Source organism: Cladophialophora carrionii (genome assembly GCF_000365165.1).
Source record: "Cladophialophora carrionii CBS 160.54 unplaced genomic scaffold supercont1.6, whole genome shotgun sequence".
Taxonomy (NCBI): domain Eukaryota; kingdom Fungi; phylum Ascomycota; class Eurotiomycetes; order Chaetothyriales; family Herpotrichiellaceae; genus Cladophialophora; species Cladophialophora carrionii.
The window spans coordinates 1398064-1418278 of NW_008481831.1; the positions used below are offsets into that span (position 1 = coordinate 1398064).

Consider the following 20215-nt stretch of genomic DNA (forward strand, 5'->3'; position numbering starts at 1 on the left):
GACCGGCTGGAACAAGCAAAGTGACGCCGACCCCCTGGGTTGTGCTTTTGGGTGATATTACTGGTATTATCGGATACTGTATCTTCCGTGAGAGCATGAGCATCGTTCCGAAAACGCCTCTGCTAACTGCATTTCATCGTAAACTCGCCATGATCGCAGCGCGGATCGGGACTTTCATATTGGTGGCGCCACGGCGGAACCGCCTTCCGTAGAAGTGTCACCCTCTACCGTCTTCTTCCAAGCTTCGGGCAGACAAACACAGACCAGAGGGAAAGCTTTGATTTCTCCTGATGGCGTGGGGGATTCGTCCCGGGCGGCCGAGCCATTGGAGACACCGCTGTCTCGTTGCACCTTATGCTTGCCGTCGTAGTCTTCCGCACGGTCGTTGATACGCACACCAGTGGCCCACCCATCATCCCAGATGCCGACCACCTTCAGCATATCGCCTCTCTCTAGTTCAAACTCGTCTCCGGCACGGGGCTGGTATGCCCACAAGACAGAAACCTTGTCCCCGGGATGAATATCATCGTTGGAATAGTAGTCCTTGAAGAACGGCAACTGTTCTGATTGTCCACTGGCAACACCCTCGGGCGAGGAAAAGTCGCCGGGAGACGACCCTTGCTGTGAGTCGCTGCCCGGCGAGCCATTAGCTTTGATGACACCAGCCGCGCCAAGAGTTTTCTCGCGTGATTCGGGGCTGTCACCGTAAGGATCGGTGTGCGATGTGTAATTCCGTGGTCCAACCACTGGGCCGTTGCCACCGGCCTGGTCATCTTGCAGCGCGGACATGCGAGCAACGCGGCCGCCAGGCAGAACTTCATATCCCTGTTGCGACATTGGTTGATTGTAGGACGCGGACGCGACACCTCTCCGTTGAGGCGAGGGTTGGTTGAGGACACTGCCGGCTTTGCTGTTACTGCGCCTCCTTCGCAGGCATATGAAGCACAGGGCAATCGCGGCAAGCAGTAGGAGCAAGCCCACCACCGATCCAACAACGATCCCCGCTATGGCACCGCCGCTCAGGCCGCCACCGCCCTGATGGCTGGCTGCTGTTGTTGAACTTGACGTCGGTGACGACGTCGGGCTGGTGGTCGAGGAGAAGAGGTTGGAGATGGTGGAGAAGACTGGGAGAGTGACATCTTGGCATCGGCCAGTTGCGTTAGAAGTCAAGCAGCAGGAGTCGGTGCCGTTGAAAGTACTGTCGCGGCAGAAGTTGCAGAGTCCCATCAAATTGCCCGCAAATCCACAGTCATTGGGTTCGTTCGACTCTCCTGCTATACAGCTGCCACTGATAGAGTTGGCCGGCAGGGCACAGTTGGTAAAGTCGGCTCGCAGTTGGTCCGCGTACTGATCGTCTCGCCCGGAGCAAAGATTGCTCGAGACGATCTGTTCTTCACTCAGTGCTAGTTCGGCACAAGAGTCGGCGCATAGTGGCTGAGAGTCATCCGCCGAGAGTCCGCAGGCCGCCTTGGAATTTTGGACAATGCCATTGCAGAGAAAGCTGGTCGTGTAGCGGGCGTAGTAGCTGGAGGTGTTGCCCAGATTGACGTTGTCGCACCCAAAGAGACTGATGTATTTGGTCTGTACATACTCACGAGTCACGTATCGGGATATCTGTATATCGAACTCGGCTGTCGACGTGACATAGGCAAGGAAAGGGCTGATCCAAGTTAGCTGTGGTCACCCACGCGCGCCAGGACCAATGCCACTTACTAAAATCCAACCAGGGTAGAATCTGTTGATATAGACGAAGAGTTAAAGGCAGGGCACGCGGTCGAACCGGCCAGTGATATACAGCTCTGCGCGTGGACACTGCGCACACCAAGGGCCAATGCGGCCAAGGAAAGGAGCGTGGTCATGCTCTCAATACCAGTTGTCGGCAATCGTCGACCGGGTGGATCGGTCAACTCGTGCTTCCCAACTCGAATATCCAAATTGTGACCGGCTCTTCCAAGCTCAAGCTCATGCTGATCTCATCTTCCTCCTCCCAGCCCGACCGAGATTATGACGAGCGCCCGCTGCCGCAAAACCCGGGGCACGACGGTCGGCGATTGCTGAGGGAGAGGCAGGAGCAGGATTGTCGAATCTGAGAGAGCTCTGACAAGGTCAGGTCTTCGGGGCGGTGGAGGGGTGGGATAGAAGTTGTTGTATTTCCAAAAGTGCCGAATGACGCAGAAGAGAAGGACAGCGAAACGAGTGACTGTTGGTCAGAGGACTGGCAAAGGCCCCGGATAAAGAGAGCGGCCCTGGGAGCGGATTGGAGGCAGAACAAAGTCAAGAGTGAGAAGACGCAGATGGAGGAGTACGGAAGAAGCAGAGATCGGGCAGGACCGCGCTGAGGACGAAGCGTGATTGGGGAGGAAGGGGCAAGTGGCTGCTGCAGCACCAGCGAGTGAGCGTCCCTGCCACCTGGATGGTGCAATGTTCACTTGTAACCACGACGCAACCACCAACAGCGGCGTGTGTGCGTGGGCGAGGGCTGCAAGTGGTAAACGAGTGGGCTCTGCTTGGGCTTGCTGCGCGTCGGGCGAGATCGTAGACAACACGCTCATTTGGATCGGCACAAGGAGCATGAGAGCCGGTGGGTCTAGCCATCACGGGTAAAGCTCGCGCCCGGGCGACCCTAGACCTCGACCAGGGCGAGCCGGGGCCACCCAAGGGCCTCCCAAGGACCACCCAAGGGCCACGCTCTCGCGCCAACGCACAGCTTAACCCCCGGCTAAACGAAGCCCTCAGCACGCGCTTGCCCTGTTCCTCTCTCATCGCAATTTCGCGGCACTCGCTTGCCCTCGATGGCTCTGTTGCTGGTCGCATGCCTCACAGTGCTTGTCCGGTTTCCAGTTCGATGTGTGAAACGCACGATCTTGTGTCCACGGGTATTTCCTTTCTTGTTCGGCATTGCTCCTTTACTGTGTATTGTGTACGTCAAAAGCCCTGATGAGTGGCAGATCGGCTGATATCTTGGTCGGAGAGCGTGAGTATTCCATTTCCTGGCACAGTCCGAAGTACCCAGCACTCTGTCCCTCACAAGGCCACTCCATGCACCTCTGAATCATGATTCCTGATACAGCCGACTCCCGAGACCGTTGCATGGCCCGCGGCAAAGTGGCTTCCTGTTTGAAAACGGTCCAAGGTCAAGCAAGATTCGATGGTGTTTGTGATGCAGTGGAGTTCGTCGACGAGGGGAAATTGCGTGGCGTCGCAGGCCTCAAGCCAGTGCTCACTTTGTCCAGCCCACCCCAGTTGGTGCCGGTCTTGTTTACCACTGTGCCAGTCCGGGCGAGTCTGGTCGAGTCCACTGTTCTGGCTTTTGCTCCTGCTGCTTTCGCTTCCCATGTGCTGGTGGGGACGGGCTTCTGCTGTCGCCCATCCACTCATCTTTTCTCCTGCCCTCGTGCCACCGGTTTCTTCCCGTCCGCATGTCGACATCTTTTCTCCGGTGGTTGTGCTCGCAGTCGCAGTTCTTGAGATCCGAAGTGTCCTTGTAGCGTCATCGGCAACCCGTCGACCTCGAGTGTCAGAAAGACAGAGTGCGTGAGTGACCTGTCAGTCAAGCACCGGCTGTGTGTTTCAATTGGATTTCCAACTTGCACCCTAACGCATACTTGTTCTGCACATTGATGTCAAGCTGCAGTAATACGAGAAAGTGCTATGCAGGTACAGTCCGACCAACCTGCGCAGGCGGGCGCTCAGGTTACACTGTCCATCATGAAGCAAGCAAAGAGAATGAGTTGGCGCATCTCCGCTAATAGAAGATGGCATGCAGCCGCAGCGTCATTGCGTGGTCTTGAACGCATTCTGACACCAGTCTCAGAACTGTCACAATCCTGTCAAAATCTCAGAGCGTGGCCAACGTGCTTCGGCATGAACTCAAACCTTCGTCGGACTGATCTACAAACAACGATCGGCGTTGTCTCTCGCCCTTGATCGCTGACGTGAGTCTAACTCGTACCCGGCACCACTGTCTTCTCCGTCACCTTCGTCTTGAAAAGCAGACTCGAGCAAGACACACTCTTTTTTGAACACTGCGTTCGGGGCTATCATATGTCGCCCTCTCATCTAGGGGTATCTTCGTGGTGCTGTTCATTGGGCATCGAGCCTCCATTCCCCGCCGGCCGTAAGAACAGTTCTCACTGAGTTTGTGCCTCCGCCCTTTTTGACACAGTCGACGACCATCAACGCCTGGGTTCTAATCATATGTACATTAAACCGTTACCGTCCACCAGCCAGCATACGCCACCGTACTGACCCAAGTTTTGATGCTAAACCAATCCCAAACGCTGGAGGACAACAAAGGAGCAGGATCCAGCACTGGGAGAACCTGCCGTGATGTCGAATGATTTCTGAAGAATGCAACCGTTGCTCAAACCCGTGGCAGCGTGCTCGCTCGAAGCCGGTAATTTCTCCAAAACGCCCATAATCGCTTCTCGTGTCTGTCGTAAAGTCCGCAGATGTTTGTACAGGGGTATGAATGCATGCTGTTTTCATGATATTTCGTAATGCGTAGACCAGGAAACCGAACCGACTCTCTCGAGATCTCGGCGTTTCTATCGCTCGATCGACCTGAGCAGAAAAGACGCTCATTTCTTCTTGCGAAGCATTGTCTTGAGCTTCTCCATGCCCTTCTTGAAGAAACCCTTCGTCTTTTGTCCCATCCCTGGACCAACAGTTTCGCCGCTCACCCGCCTGGACTCGGGAAACTCGAAAAATTGGCTTTCATTGTGGTTGGCGCGAGTCATGATCCCATCGCGGGATCGAAGAGTGGTGGCAACGTTGGTCGTTGTCACGGTTGCAGGTGGACGCTTCGTCAATCGGCGGGCAACAGAGTTCCAGCTGGCGTGCTGCCAATCACATCGGGTTCGACGGAAGCTCGGCAGGACTGGACGAGGCGCGAGGACTCCGGCGTCGTGCTCGGAGTTGGCGAACGTGCCACGCTTCCCAGAAGTCATCGATAACGAACAGCTCCCCAGCACAATGTGCTCCCGACGGAACGCCAATGATGACGTGCGTTCTGGGATCTCCGGATAAAGGTCGTTATCGAAACTTGGCCATTGATCGAACACCGATGGCGGGAATTGGGCTCCCATCTCGTATAACGTAGCCATTGATGAAGACGTGGAGGCAGTCGTGGCCAATGACGGCTTACGACTCATGGGGAGGGCGAAACGCACACGGCGGCCCCTACGACGATCGGATGTGGATGAGCCAGCCGATGTCGGTGGCGTCAATGGGCTCACCTCAGAGGATCGTGTATCAGAACCGTCTTCGGTGGTACACTCTGCGGTATTGTGAAGGGCAACTGTGTCGATATGACTGTCACACGACGAGGTGACGTTGTCGTTGATGAGGGTGCCATCAACCTCCTCCTCATAACCAACGACTTCTTCAATGACCCGGTTGGGAATACAGTCCCTTACCTCAAATGAAATGAATGGTGAGCGCACCAGACCGATCCGCTGACCAGGAAGAGTCATGGTCCAAGCACCATTCCCGAAGTTGTGCAATCCTGGCAACACCATATTTGGTATCATAGCTGGGATGGTAGACACAACGACCTGAAGATTCCGTGCAATGAGTCGATCAAGGTGCTGTCGAGATGCCCATGCAACCATTGCAGATGTTTGAGGTTCCAGAGTTGCGGTCGCTGGGGGTGAGGATGTCTTGTCATCTTCGTTGATCAGTTCAAGACCCGGGATTCGTACGACATCCAGATAAGGAGCTTCAAGGCCAGCTGGTGGATAAGGCAGGGAAGGCGCTGCGGGAGGGAGGACAAGTGGTTCACCGTGTTGGAGTTGATATTCTTCATCCAAGTCCATGGCATCAATGTACCCACTGTCGGAGGGTTCTGCAGCTTTTGGAAGGGAAGGCTGATAGAGACCGCCAGTCCCAGCGTTATCATATATACTGTTGATGTCATCATCCGCCTCTAGCTCTGGAGAAGTCGGAGGACTGCTGGTATTTGTTGTTGAGTCAGCGGAAGAGGCTGACACTCGGCGATGACCGTTTGAGTCGGCGTCTTCAACAACTCCTAGAGGGAGCGACACCTTGACAGAGCCTTGAGCTTCATCAGCAGCGGGCTGACCTCCGGCACAAGACTGTGCCATCGCGAGGAGGTCAGCTTCGGCGTCGCGCTCAACATTGGAGCCAAGCTCAGCCTCAACGGGCGTCTCAACGTTGACCAGAGGTGTAGCGATGGTGCTAGGCATATGAGACATGACGACCATCGTGGGGACAACTTCGACAGGTGTTTCGACCCTACTTGGTGTCAAGGACGCCAGAGTTCCATCTCCATCGACTTCGTCAGCCCAGTTTCTCGAAACAGGTTGGAATCCAGTGATGGCATCGCTTTCGCGCAGTCGTCGGTCGAAGTCCGAAATTGGAACTTCAGCGACTACTGCTTGAGTATCTGCTAGTTGGAAGACCGCATCTTTGGGAGATGGCTGTTGGGTGGCTGGTGCTGTGGAATGTTCGGGCTCGAACTCATCAGCCCAATCCCGAGAGACGCGTCCAAGGCCATCTTGTAGCTCTTGAGTCCTCATACGTTGACGCCATAACTCGGTTTCGGTCGTTTCTTCTCCGTCTTCAGCGTCATCGTCCTCGTGCTCATCCGCCCAATTCTTGAGAGGTCGAAGGTCATTTGCAACGTCAAACGCACGAACCCGCTCGCTGAATTCTTGATGGGTTTCGACAATAGCAGCCACATAACGTCCAGGTCTGACAGACACAAGCGCAGGTCGATCAGGTGGTATAGCAACGACCGCAGAGGGGTCTGAGGTTGAGGCAAAATCAGCAATTGAAGTTGTCGAATGGGGCGTATATTCAGTCACAGAATCCGCCACATTCGTTGAACACTTACTACTCGGAAATGACGGAGTCAGCAAGCCGGTTCTCGGACGAGGCACATAAGCCAGCTCTTGGGTGATATCTTTCTGAGTCCAGCAGCACATGCCGAGTCGGGATTTCACACGTCCTTTAGCCACGCGGCCTTGAAAAGCGGTTTTGCGGGCCATGTCGTCGGATTTCTTCTCCTCGGTGGAAGAGGTTATGATTTCCAACCGTGATGCGAATCCGTCAGTAACTCCGTTCATGACGATGGAACCTTCAGGCCAAGTGAATGGGTCGAGTGCATCCGAGTCGACCGGGCATTGTCCGACCGGGTATGTGTCTTGGAGCCACCAGCCCAACGAGGTATATATGATTTCGGCCTGTCCAATGCATGCATCTTCCAAGTCGGTACCTCGCAAGGTATCCAGAATTTCGGGCTTGCCATAGTAAAGGATAGGGTCCAACATTTGTGTCGCACACTCCATAATGGTGCTCTTCCAGAGGCCGTCCGGAGTTGTGACATTGAGGTTCTTTGGGTTGGACTTCAGAATTGCGATTGTGGTCGCTGGGCGGGTGCCAGATTGATGAGGTACAGCCCGGCCAAAAAAGTTGATGTGGTGAGCGCATTTGAGGGATTGTAGCTCCTCTTTGGTAAAATCCTTGTAGCTGTTCCAGGGATCTGAGCCAAATGCTCTCACTGCTTGCACCTTCCCGGTTACTGGGTCTTGCAACTCGAACTTCTTGTGCGAATCGTACCGCATAAGGACTTGCTGGCCCCGCTTCCGATCGCTGTATTCTGGTGCGCAGTCCTGATATTCAATACGAGGTAGAGGGAAGCGCTTGAGGTCTCGCAGAGGTGTAAATGCAGAGGGGATTTCCTGGTTTCCGTTGGATTCAGTAGGCCAATAGAAGCCCCGAACATAGAGAAGTCCAGTTGTCTCCCTCTCGGCCTTCATATCGTCCACATTGACCTCCCCAGTGTGGTGGTATGGGAGGTGGATCCTGGTCAAATTATCCCATTGCTCTTCATCCAGGCCGTCCAACCACACCTGTCGCTGCAACTTTCGCTCGTCGTCTACTTTCCATCGTTGCGCCTGGTCATCAGCGACTTCCTTTTGCTGTCCTTCTTCGAGGCGCTGCTTGAAGTATGCCTCGGAGTCGAAGTCCCGTTGCGCTTCAAACACGAGGGAAGAGAGTTCAGAGTCGGATCGCTTGGAAGTCCCTTCGGATCCGTCGGCGCTTGATGTTTCTGAAGGAGGCATGACAACAACTTGAACATCTGGAACATCTAACAAGGAAAGTTCTGAGGCAGCGTCCTGCATGTCAGGTGTTGGTAGAAGAGGGAAAGTGTTATGCGACTCGTGAGTGCAGAGTGACACATATTCTTCGGCAGCGGGGTTCAAGGAGGAGGAATTATGACTGTCGTCAGGCTTTGATGTGCTAAGGATGAATTCGGGGGCATCCATATTGAATATAGTTGTTGTGCGTTGTCGAGCAGCACCAGGTATGAAGGGGGTTGCATGGACATTGAGTCTGGGTCCATGCTGATGTGGTAAGGCCAGTCCTGTACCGTGTAGTGTAGTGTGTCGGTGGTGGTAGGAAGTGCCTTGATGGAGAGGTCTGGGCAGGTTGTAAGGAGTTGAGTCTGAGGTACATGCGGGAGACGCCGAGATGTGTGAAGAGTCATGAGGGCGTTGACCCGGCTCCTGTAAATTGTTAGGCACTTGCCCGTTGGTGGTGACCGCACAGCTTACCGTCAGGGAGGACCTCGAGCATGGGGAAAAGGTCTCAAAGGCAACCATATTGTCCTTTCGGAATAGCTCTGGATACCAAATTTGTAGACTGCAAGGCTCGAGAGTTGTGGGGCTGTATCGAAACACTTGACGAGCCTTAACGATAGTGGCAGATGTGACAGATGTGGTATCTTGGTTTCAGGCGACTGGTTGAGGTCGAAGATAGATGAAGAGGAGTTGTTGGTTGAAAGCTCCGAGCGTCCAATAAGTCAGGCGCGCTGATGTTATGGCGACAAACAGAGGCAGTCACTTCTGAGGCAGTTGTCATATTCACTCCAAGATGTTGAGAGGAATCGTTGCCAAGGGTTGCGAAATGAATGGCTACTAGGTAGTGAAGCCAGTGAAAAGAAACTGGAGGACTCGGACGAGGTTCACGATTCTTTAATCCAGGCCCCTTCCTAGTCTTCTCGTCTTTGGAATTGTTCAGGATTAGCTGGAGGATCTGTGGCCGCAGAGGAAGCGCAGTCGAAGTCAAAGGAGTTGCCCCGAAAAGAGATCGGAACCTCGCCTTCTGTTCGCCATGTTTGTCTGTACGCAGATCTCCCTGACATTGCAGTAAAGCAACCCGTCCTTGCGGCAACAAGGCGATGGGTTAGTTGTCATGGATTTCACTGGTATGATAGTCGCGAAGTGCGAAAACCTACCCGAACTCGGTTTTTGATAGACGGCTCCGACAGCCACCACATGCTGGATTCGAGCTTGTTCTCCAATCAATACAGGAAGGTGTCAGTAGAGACACATACTTATCCAACCATGCAAGCACCTGGCCAGACAGGCTGAACAAGGCCCTGCCCAAGGACTCATCCTTAAAGAGGCAATCAACATGTCGCTGAGCAGGATGGGTCTTGTCGTTTCAACCGGTGAGAATCAACTGGGCCAAGGCTGCGAACAAGAAACTGTGTGTCGGCTTCAGCCTCCCCTACGCACAGATTCCTCGTTGGCCATTCATCTCGACCCTATAAAGGTACTGGAGAGTCAAACTCTTGTTTTGGTTGGTCGTTGTTCGCAGCTCTGAAGGAGGCGCCATCTTGACCAATCCAGCGAGCCGGAATCTCTGTTATCGGAAAACGACTGGTATTGAAACCCAGTTATCTAGGTGATAGCCAAAGTGGACTGCAATAGAGATCACCAGCCCAAACGAGGAGGTTGGCATGAAGAACAACAACTGAAGCAGCTGGATCGTCATTCTTACAAGCACACAAGGAGACAGACTGGGACAGTCACGTGACAGGCCCAGTCAGAGCAAATCAGAAGCAAGTCACGATGGTCCGTGCGTGGACTAGCCTCCAGAAGTGAGAAATTACGTTGTCACGTGTCGGCAGACCACTTCATGAGAGAAAGAGGCAACGCTCTCTCAAAGACTTCCTTTGTGAATTTGACGGAAACAGTCGTGTGTTGGTATCTTGCGGCTCTCTTCCCGAACGCAGCCCTACCCTACATGATACAGGACCCGTAGGGGTAGAACACTAACATGTGGAGTGCAGGCAATATTGTCCCTGCTTCGAGCTGCACCCCAACTTCGGCGAGTGCCCATATCACTGCCCGCTGTTGAGCCTCAGGCGTTTTTGGATCTTGTATGTCATGCTTGCTCGCAAGAGACCGCCGAGATGTAGTAACTCTGGGAGAAACAAGTACCGAGATGGGCGTTGGAAGGATCGTCAATTCTCATCGACCAGTCTCCTGTGCAGTCGGGCTGTATCCACATGGTGCATGCTCCTAATTCATGCGAGTCAGTGCCAGTTCCACGAGTTGTTCCATACCCAGCGTATGTATCAACATGAAATGAGGGTTGTTTGGCAGGGGAAGGCAGTCTGGCTCACCGAACCAACTGGAGCACTCGTTCGTCCAGACATTCTTCATTGGGGTTGGGAGAGGAATGCAGCTCTGCTGTCGAGGATAGGCGAGCTCCTGGTAGCTGACTCCTTCGCCACAGATGGTTGGGCTGAACTCCCAAACGCAGTTTTCGGTGGAGCTAACGGCGGTAGTGTTGAGCGGTATGGCCATGGTGACCGCAGCATGGAGGATGAGCATAGGCACAAGGGCATTGGCCAAGAAGCCGGCGCGGAGGGCGCCCATCGTAACGGCGAGCACGATCAAAGACGTTTTGTCTGTGACTAGAAGGACCTTCTTGTCGCGGGACAGGCGATGAAGATGGACAGAATATGCAATAGGCGACAAGCTAAAAGCCAACCCAAAAATCCCCACCAGAGCAAGCTTGAGGCTGTGAAGCTGTTGGACACAGGGCGACGGTCATGTTCAATTCCTTCACCGTTCAGCAGTGAGTCTCTGGACAGTCAAACCTCACTCGTATGTATATGGTGACGCATCATCGTTCACTCAGCGACGGCCCAGAACGCCTGGGGACCATATATGTCTTCCCGGTCATAGTGCACAGCGAGCTCCATACCCGCTCCCGCACAGCTAGACCTACTCACGTAGACTGCTGGTTCGCTTGATGTTGGGCGATGATAAGAATGTATTTCGGGAAATCTGCGATTGGGATTGTTTCAGAAAGTGACGTCTGACACTCCGTCGAATCCTCCGCCCCAACTCGAAGCGAGCTGGGCAATGCTGGTTAGAAAACCTGAAATAACAACTTCTTACGACCCTGCTCCGTGAGGTCCGTCCAGTCCCAGTCCCTTGCATCGGTTGCTTTGCTGCTGGTCTCGATTCCAAGGAAATGACATGCTCGCCTTCCATCACCAAGAACACGGCCACGTGCATGAGGCCCATTTCAAAGCCACACAAAGTCGTCCTTGTCCTCGAGTCCGCACTAGCACCTTCCAGGATGCTAGCAACTTTCAAATGTATGCCGCTGGAGGCTGGTCGTTCTCCAGTCTACTTGAAGCAAACTTCGTGACAAACATTTACAGGTAGGCTGGCTAAGCGGGGGTGGTCGTCGACAACCACGACCCCCATCGACACCAGCGGGTTTGCAGCAACAGCAGCTCCCTCTTTAGCTGGTCTTACAGGTTTGTGAGGGATTGTCACGACTCATTCTGCTCGGTCTTCCGGCACTTCTAAATGTGTTCTCCGTGCAGGATGCTGCCCAAGGAGTTTCAAATGCATGAGATGCGGGTAACCGAGCAACTCTCGCGCTTCGACTCTCGCGTGGCAGCCATGGCGTATCCCGGGGATGCAGTGAGTCGCTTTCGGTGTTCTTACGCCACTCCAATATCGCAAGCCAGTCTCAAGAAGACGCTGTTGGGTAACCAAGCGCGAAGGCAATGCAAGCCGATGTCTAGAGAGTTGTCTATCATTGAGCCACGTCGGCTGCACATGGTCTTCATAATCTTCGCATGGCCTTCGATTGGATATATTGCTCTGTTGGGCGCGGATCAACCTCTACTACTGCGCTGATCTGGGAGAACTGAAGGGCCTCATTTGATTGTTGCTTGGCCATCTCCCTCCCAACCCGATAGCTTTCCAGCTTCCGCCGCGGCACTGCCGTGTCCTTGCCGAAAGGTGCGCAAAACATTGTCGAATCCAAACCGTGGACGGGGGTTATATGAGTAGCAACACGGCCGACGACGAAGGTCCACTACTTATACCCTCCGTTATTTCCAGAACAGTGCCAAACCGCCCGTGAAGATACCCTCACTTCGCAAAATGTCCGGAGACCTGTGCACTGATTGTCCAGCCACCAGCTCGGGACTAGGTGAAAGAGGTGCTCATCTGGTGATCCCGTCCCTGATTGCTCCTACCATCGCATTCCTGCTTGTGGCAAACCGAATTTATTGGCGGCTGAGGATGCTCGTCCGATTCGGCCTGGACGATGTGTCCGCCATTCTGTCCATGGTGAGCAGGGACGTCATCATCAATATATGGTTCCTGACGCCTCGACAGACATTTCTAACAGTACAATGCGCCTGTTCGATAGCTGCGGTCGACCATGGGTATGGCAGACCATTCGCGACCCTGAGTGAACAGCATGCTGCTCAGGCTTTGAAGGTTTGACTCCTGTCCGTGGAACAGGCATACCTGCTGAACATGGTGTCTCAGTGCTTCTTCCTCCTACAGATATTCTACAAACTCACCATCAACTTTACGAAACTATCCATACTTTTCCTTTATCTCCGGATTTTCACCGAGCATTTCTGGTTCCGACGAGTCTGCCACACTCTCATAATCCTTGTGATGGGAGCTTGCGTGTGTTTGACCATCGCCACCATATTTCAATGTAATCCAGTGTCTCGAGCTTGGCATCGCTGGGGTGGAAGTGGCACGTGTGTCGATATTGGTGCACTCTGGTACAGTAACGCCATCTACAACATAATGACCGACATCGTCATCGTCCTGATGGTGCCGCCTGTCATTTTTAAACTGAAGCTTCCACTGCGACAAAAGCTAGCCCTGACTTGCATTTTCGGACTCGGCGTCATTGTGTGTGCGGCCTCGGTCTCACGGTTGACCACTCTATATTCCTCGGCATACGGTGACGACGTCACCGCAGGGACGTTGGTGTCGACAATTTGGACAACGATTGAAGCCGGCCTGGCTGTAATCTGCACAAACCTACCAATGCTGCGGACACCTCTCCAGCACTTCTTCCCCAGGCTCTTCCCTCCGCGAACGGGCACAACTCAAATCTCAAGCAGGAGAGGATCTCGACCAAGTTGTTGGAGTAACAGCGAAGGGCTCGCCTCTCCAGCGATCTTGTTTCCGCCGCCCGTGCCGACTCGAGATACGAACCTGTCGGGGCAGTTACGAGCAGTTGCGATTCCCATGGCCATGCCGATGCCCAGGCAAGCCGATCTTCACGAAGAGAATTCGGGCGAACGTCGTCGCGACGTGAACATCCGTTCACTCATCGGTCCAGCGGTGTAGGTCGCAGCACGCATATGGCATTGGATGGTATGGTCCACCAGCATCATGTTTCGGTACCTAACTTTGCGGATGACGGAATAATCTGTCCCTGCGCCAGCAACTCCAGGCTCTGGCGCATATATTTCTTCGGATTTGAGTAGAAACCGACAGGGCCATGATAGCCTTCTTCAACGTAATATACAAAATAGGTAAATCAAGTGTGTAGTATCACCGTGCTCGTATCAGATGAAGCTTGGCCTGGAATGTCTTGATTGTTTTGTTCAAAGTGGAAGACCGCGCTCGGCAAAGTTGCCCGAAGATTTGAGCTTTCTGCTTGCGAATTGATCTCGACGTTGGAGCTCCTTACCTTCAGTCAAGTTCTCGTCCAACAGCTTCAATTATCTTTCACAACCCTGCCGAGCACTTTTGAGTTTTCCGTACGCTGCTCCAGAGCGCCACGACGCCGAATTGCTGCTGACCGTGGTGATCAGCTCAAAATGTCGTTCGTCATCCGCAGAGCCGTGTCAACCCTGGTACCTCCAAAGGTAAACCTCAATTATAGATTTTCCAGAGTCTCAGAGGGCTGACATATGTTTGAATAGGTCGCCAACCCAGCGGTAAGCCCATCTCGAACTCCTCGAATCCACCCTTGAAATAATCCACCTTGCGCTCTACCGGTGGGGCTGCTCCGTAGACACTCAAGAAGGAACCGCTTTCTACGATGCGCACCGAGCATTTAGAACGCGTAGGATCTGATACAAGGGAATAGGGTCTTGCGGCTGCCACGAATGCCGTTCGCATGGCAAACATCGCCAAATTTTACGAGAAATTACCCAAAGGGCCAGCACCTGAACGAGCACCGGCTGGACCGCTAGGCTGGTATCAAGCGAAATACTTCGGAAAGAACCCCTCTGCAGCTCGTACGTACATCCGGGATACCAGTCTTGCGAAGGGGATAGAGTGGATGCTAATATGCGGACATAGCCATCTGGCACGTCATTTTCGGACTCGTGGCTATGGGATACAGCATGGAATACTATTTCCACCTGAGTACGTGCTATCAACGGGCTTTGGATCTGGCAAAGCTTTTTGCTGACAATCATATTTCTAGGACATCACAAGAACAACGCTCACTGATTGACTCCGTTGACGGAATGAAGATGGGTTGTTCAGGGCGTCGATATTGTACATAAGGTCAATCAAAGCAAGTGGTCTCCAAGAGAACTCACCATTACGTTTCCTTAACCCAATCTTTTCTACTCGGGTTCTCTGATATGTGTGACGTGATACTGGGGCGAGGCATCCTTCCACCGCAAGGGTAGTTGGCGTCCAGTTCTCGGGGTCTGAACCTTGTGTGTTTGGCTCCGCCCGGGGTCGTTCTGCTGGATGCCGGCTATCTGCTGGTAGATCGTCCTTTCGGGCTGCCTCTGGGACCGGTCTCGCTAGTAATATCTTGTTGAGTTGAGGTTGTTGACCAGGGACCCTATGCGGCATTCAATGACGCGCGAGACACTGCTGCCACATCACATTTTACCAACACCATCACAGGACTGCCTGATAGGATTTGCTTGTCGTTGCAGGAGCGAAGAGTCGGATCGTAACTGAAGGAGAGATAGTCGACAACTCTGGAGGGCAGTAAGTATGTAGACTTCTGGATTCGTCCTTTAGAATGCCAGCATTTTATTTCACCGAGGAGTTTACCGGGGTACTTCGTAATCGAACATGCGAGTTCTCTGTTGACCGCATTTGCTTCCTGCGGGGATCTACGAGACGTCGGGTCGCCGTAGCCATTGAAATGGTATGTGTTATTGCATAGGTTATTGCACATGCTGGCATGTGCTGCAGTCATTCTGTTGATGATGTTCTATCCTCAGCCTTGTTATCGAGGAAGGACGCAGTTTCACACATCAGTCGGAACCATCGACAACCGAGCCCGGTCAGGCCCGGCGTTAGGCAAGCAGTGCTCATTCGGGTCCGGTCGGGGCACAAGTCGATTCGCTCGGGGAGCACGACCCAGCTCCAGGGGTCTTTTGTCAAGGGCGTCATCCCCGCCAGGCTTAACGAGAGTCCCGGCAATCAAGCTGCGGCGGCTAGCCAGGTCGGGCTAGCGATCGCACGTGCCTCGAAAATCGATAGGAACGTGAAAGAAGTCGAGAGGAAATTCCCTCACGACCTCCCGAAATCCCCTGCTCCGCCATCAGCTTTGCCCATAGCAGGGCTCCCTCCGACTCTGTCCTTCTTTCGTGGTTGGTGAAGATCAGCTCCTGGAGCTCCTAACTGTTCCTGCAAGTTGTCGCGACTAGCTGGATTCGTCCTTTGTCCACCTGACTCCAATCTGAGCCAGGGCTGTTCATTCGTCACCACTTCACTACCACCAAAGTGCTACGCCAGGCACGGCGTATGCGAGTACGAATTGATGCTTGCCTGAATATTTCTACCAGTATTACCACCACCGGTTTCCTCCTTCACCATCCACGACAGACACGCGACCATCGCCAGACACTCCACTCCGAGTGTCCCTACCTCCCTACCCATCATTCCACATCTTCCAACCGCGCGTTCATTGACGGCTTTCGAGTCGTCAAATGAACCTGCCCTATTCGCCTTTCATCCAATTCCAACCACCGCTCTTCAATAGGAAGGGTCCCTTACACCCCTAAATGCCTTTCAAGCCCTTCGCACATCTCGCTCGTGTCAGTGTTGCAAAGGGAATCGCTCACACCTACGCTCCATCCGTCGTTGCTGCTGGCCAGTCTCTTGGACAGTTCCAAAACTACCCTCTCACCAAATTCGCAAAGACCGCCCAACTCCAAAATGCTTTCTCGGGTCCATCTGGCTCTGGCGCGGGCGCAAAGGCCGGATACACAACACAAGCAGGCAGTGGCGACGCCGGTCTAGCCCAGTATTATGCGGCGTGGCAACATGCGCAACAGACAGGCGACGATTCGGATTGGAAGCAGCATGAGTTCGCGAGGAGGATAGGATGGAAAAATCAAGAGAAGGTCCTACCCAGTGCAAGACATCAGAGAGTCGAGTCTATTCGTGCCGTGGACCTCCTCCGGCCCTCGGCTCGCGTCTCCGTCTCGCGTGTCAACAGCGAACGTGCTACACCCAAGGTCCCCGAAGCCGAAGAAGCCTTCGCCGAAGCAGAAGCACTTGCGAAGGTGGATGAGGAGATCGCGAAGGAGATCGCTTCGCACCAGGTTCAGAAGGATGCTGTCTCCCATGAGGATGTTGGAAGTCCCGTTGCAAGCACACGGGTACCGACACCCGGTGTTGAGCAGACTCATTCAGGCGACTTCGAATCCTTGGCCTCTCCTGAGCAGTCCACACCACCTACCGACATCATCTCTGTTGCATCAGAGGAGTCTGTCATCTCCCAGCAGATCGTTGAGCTAGGCCATCAACAACGATACGCGGAGATTCCTGCCTTGTTCGAAGCAATCATCAAGGATGGCCATGTGCCCACGACTGAAGCCTACAATCATATACTGGTCTCCGCCATCAATCTCAGCAATGGCTATCAGCCTTGGCCCAGGGCTCTCGAAGTCTATGGTGACATGACGAGACGTGCAGTGGAACTCAATGCCACCTCCTACATGATCCTGCTCCGGTTCTTAGCAGCCAGGAGTCTTGAGTCTTATCAGGTCCAAAAGAACCTTGGTGAGCGGGCTGCTCGTTACGGCAGCGGAGGGGCCTTGGTCTTCCCGTCTGCCACCAGACAACAGCAATTGTATGCCGCCGACACCTCAATTGCATTTGCCACCAAGCTGTACAACATTGCGCGGGCCACGCTCGAGGACTTCCGACTTTCTGCGACTGTCTACAACGCGCTCGTCAAGGCCTGTGCTCAGGCGGGCATGGTTGACAACATGAACTCGCTGTTGGCCGACATGAATGCCCAGCAAATTCCTCTTGCACCTCACCTGTACACGGTCGTCATCGATGCCCAGGCTACAGCACAGGACGTCCACGCTGCCCAGGGCTTGTACGAAGAATACCGCGACATGGCAATTAGCAGAGCCGCCAATGATCCCCTCGACATGAAGGTCTACGCTTCCCTGATCAAGGCTTACTATGCTTGTGGTCTAGCTGAGACTGGTCTGCGCTTTTACGAGAAAGTTCTCCAATCGTTCAAGAACTCTGCAAACGAACAGGCGCTCTCGAACGACCTGACGACTTCTTTTGTCCTGGATAGCGTTGTTCAACACCACATTGACAACAAGGCTTTCTCCGCTGCGATCTCAAGCATTGACGATTTCACTTTGGACGCGGCAATCCGCGACGAGGCACTTTCGAGGATATCTGTCGCTGCGGCTGACGCTGGCAACGTGGCTGAAGCCGTACAGTCGTTCCACGCGATCAATGTCGCCAACGTCAAGGCCGAGCCCGTTATGGCGCTTGCAGCTATGCATATCCGGAATGGTGGCATCAGTCAGGCTAAGTCCATCTGGAGTGATGCTCGATCATTGCCAATCGTTCCAAACACCGACTTCGCCACAATGTACACCTTGGCATTGATCAACTCCGGCTCCGTGGAAGAAGCTGTTGCTGAGGCTCGCTCCATGTTCATGCGCATTCGAGCCTCAACGGCTACCAATGCTGCTCGTCAACTAGCTGTCGCTGAAATTGACGAGGCAATCATCCTTTTTGGTGAAGCACTGTCCCATCAACAAGTTGCGGTTTCTCCAAGCGCAAGCATCTCGATGTTACGGACCATGATCGAAAATGGTGGCCTGGTCTCTCCCGTGGCCGAGCATGCGATTGCCAGCCTAGGACCGGATTGTGTTCATCAGCTCAACGCTCAAGATATCGCTCTTGCTCTTCATGTGCAGGCTCAGATGCTCATGACTTCGCAGGGCGTTGACATTGCCCATCCTGTCCGATTCGCTCATCTGCTCGAAACCGTACTCAACCGCGGCATACTGATGGACCCATCGACGGTTCACGTGGTGAGCGAAAGCCTGTCAAAAGTGGGTGGTGCTCGACCGGATCTCCTCCAGCGCTGGAAGGAGCTTCTTCACCCTGCTCCGCCGACGCCCGTGACCTTGGCTCAATCACCCTTGTCGCCTCATCCTGTGTCTATCGACGGGTCAGCTGCTGACGCTTACGATCCTTACGCTCATACGACAGACTTCCGCGCCTCTAAAGCCATCTCTGAATTGGTTGAGAGCACGACCGGGCGCATTGAGAATCATCTAAATGACAGCCTCGCCCGATTGAGGAACGTCCGCCGAGCAGGCAGGAATCTGCATTACTCTGCATACGCCAAGCTTATCACTGCCGCTGGCAAGGCCAAACAACGGAATCTGATTCAGGAGATCTTGACCATGGCGCATTCAGACGTCCCAATGTCACTGCAGATTCCTTCTGTCCGCCTCGGCTGGGTTTCCATCTTGGACTCCATGATCGCAGCCTGCCTAACCGTTGGTGACCGCCAGCAGGCGAGCAAATTCCACCAAGACCTGCTGGACATGGGGGCGGCACCCTCCGCAAATACATTTGGCATCTACATCACAACTTTGGAAGGCACCTTTGATGAGGCTACAGAAGCTGTCAAGATCTTCCAACGGGCCTTAGCCGAAGGCGTTACTCCCAGTGTCTTTCTGTACAATGCTGTCATTGGCAAACTAGGCAAAGCTCGACGCATTGATGACTGTCTTCGCTACTTCGGCGATATGGAGGGTCGTGGTATACGTCCATCTTCCGTTACCTATGGCACACTCGTGAATGCTCTTTGCAGGACCAGTGAAGAGCGATTCGCCGTCGACATGTTCGATGAGATGGAGGCCGCACCAAATTATCGTCCTCGGCCCGCCCCTTACAACTCGATCATCCAATACTTCCTCAATACTAAGCGTGACCGCGGCAAGGTTCTCCAATACTATGAGCGGATGAAGTCCAAGAACATCAAACCGACTTCCCACACCTACAAGCTACTTATTGAGTCTTACGCCTCCTTGGAGCCGGTCAACCTGGCCGCTGCCGAGTCACTTCTCTCCGAAATGAAGCAAGCCGGTATTCAGCCCGAGGCAGTGCACTATGGCTCGTTGATCCATGCCAAGGGCTGTGTCATGCACGACATGGCCGCTGCAAGGGCTGTCTTCGACTCTGTGTTGAAGGATGGCAATGTCCGTGCCACAGACACTCTCTACCAGAACCTGCTAGAGGCAATGGTGGCCAATCATGAGGTGGAGAAGACACCCGAGATTGTGGCTGATATGAAGCGACGTGGCGTGTCGATGACTCCCTACATCGCAAATACTCTGATTCATGGTTGGGCGAGCGTTGGTCAAATCGGAAAAGCCAAGGCAATCTATGACGGACTTGGCATGGAGAAGCGTGAACCAAGCACATACGAAGCAATGACACGAGCTTTCCTCTCTGTGGAGGATCGTGCCAGCGCCAACGGCGTTGCTCAGGAGATGTTGAGCAAGGGCTACCCTGCGGCTGTTGCTGACAAGATCCTCGCACTGGTGGGTGGTATCACGGCCTAAATTCTACCCCAAAAGTTGGATCGAGAGTGGCGCAAATTCGCTTGCCTCGAATCCCCCTTCTCTTATGTTTAATGACGATACCCAAGAACATAACGGACCACGGCATAATGGTGGCTCCATGACCCTCGGCGGCGTTTTCGAGCTTTGAGCTGTCTTTTCAGCGACAGCTTTTGTACATGGCGGATGGCGCAAACAGATTCGGGTTCAGCACAATGGGCTTTGGTTATCATCCGGCGACGGCGCCGGTCAGAGCGAACTTGACTATTCCGTCAAGTGGGAATGTAAAAAGGGGGT

At 53.7% G+C, this 20215-nt stretch overlaps 6 protein-coding genes across 6 annotated transcripts; 3 read left to right on the plus strand and 3 right to left on the minus strand.

The window, feature by feature from the left end:
* Positions 1-174: 174 nt before the first annotated feature.
* Positions 175-1859, minus strand: G647_07467 (uncharacterized protein; the record flags this gene model as incomplete). The annotated part of the gene is made up of 2 exons (XM_008731782.1): positions 175-1660; positions 1714-1859. 2 exons carry the CDS (start codon positions 1857-1859, stop codon positions 175-177), a joined length of 1632 nt encoding a protein of 543 aa, XP_008730004.1.
* Positions 1860-4580: 2721 nt separating this feature from the next.
* G647_07468 (uncharacterized protein) lies at positions 4581-8087 on the minus strand (the record flags this gene model as incomplete). Its single annotated transcript, XM_008731783.1, has 1 exon — positions 4581-8087. The coding sequence occupies one exon, from the start codon at positions 8085-8087 to the stop codon at positions 4581-4583; it is 3507 nt and encodes a 1168-aa protein (XP_008730005.1).
* A 2247-nt stretch (positions 8088-10334) lies between these two features.
* Positions 10335-10694, minus strand: G647_07469 (uncharacterized protein; the record flags this gene model as incomplete). The annotated part of the gene is made up of 1 exon (XM_008731784.1): positions 10335-10694. One exon carries the CDS (start codon positions 10692-10694, stop codon positions 10335-10337), a length of 360 nt encoding a protein of 119 aa, XP_008730006.1.
* A 1533-nt stretch (positions 10695-12227) lies between these two features.
* G647_07470 (uncharacterized protein) lies at positions 12228-13445 on the plus strand (the record flags this gene model as incomplete). Its single annotated transcript, XM_008731785.1, has 3 exons — positions 12228-12416; positions 12465-12569; positions 12621-13445. The coding sequence occupies 3 exons, from the start codon at positions 12228-12230 to the stop codon at positions 13443-13445; spliced, it is 1119 nt and encodes a 372-aa protein (XP_008730007.1).
* Positions 13446-13921: 476 nt separating this feature from the next.
* G647_07471 (uncharacterized protein) lies at positions 13922-14561 on the plus strand (the record flags this gene model as incomplete). Its single annotated transcript, XM_008731786.1, has 5 exons — positions 13922-13969; positions 14027-14041; positions 14194-14344; positions 14409-14474; positions 14536-14561. 5 exons carry the CDS (start codon positions 13922-13924, stop codon positions 14559-14561), a joined length of 306 nt encoding a protein of 101 aa, XP_008730008.1.
* Positions 14562-16084: 1523 nt separating this feature from the next.
* G647_07472 (uncharacterized protein) lies at positions 16085-19921 on the plus strand (the record flags this gene model as incomplete). The annotated part of the gene is made up of 1 exon (XM_008731787.1): positions 16085-19921. The coding sequence occupies one exon, from the start codon at positions 16085-16087 to the stop codon at positions 19919-19921; it is 3837 nt and encodes a 1278-aa protein (XP_008730009.1).
* Positions 19922-20215: the final 294 nt, after the last annotated feature.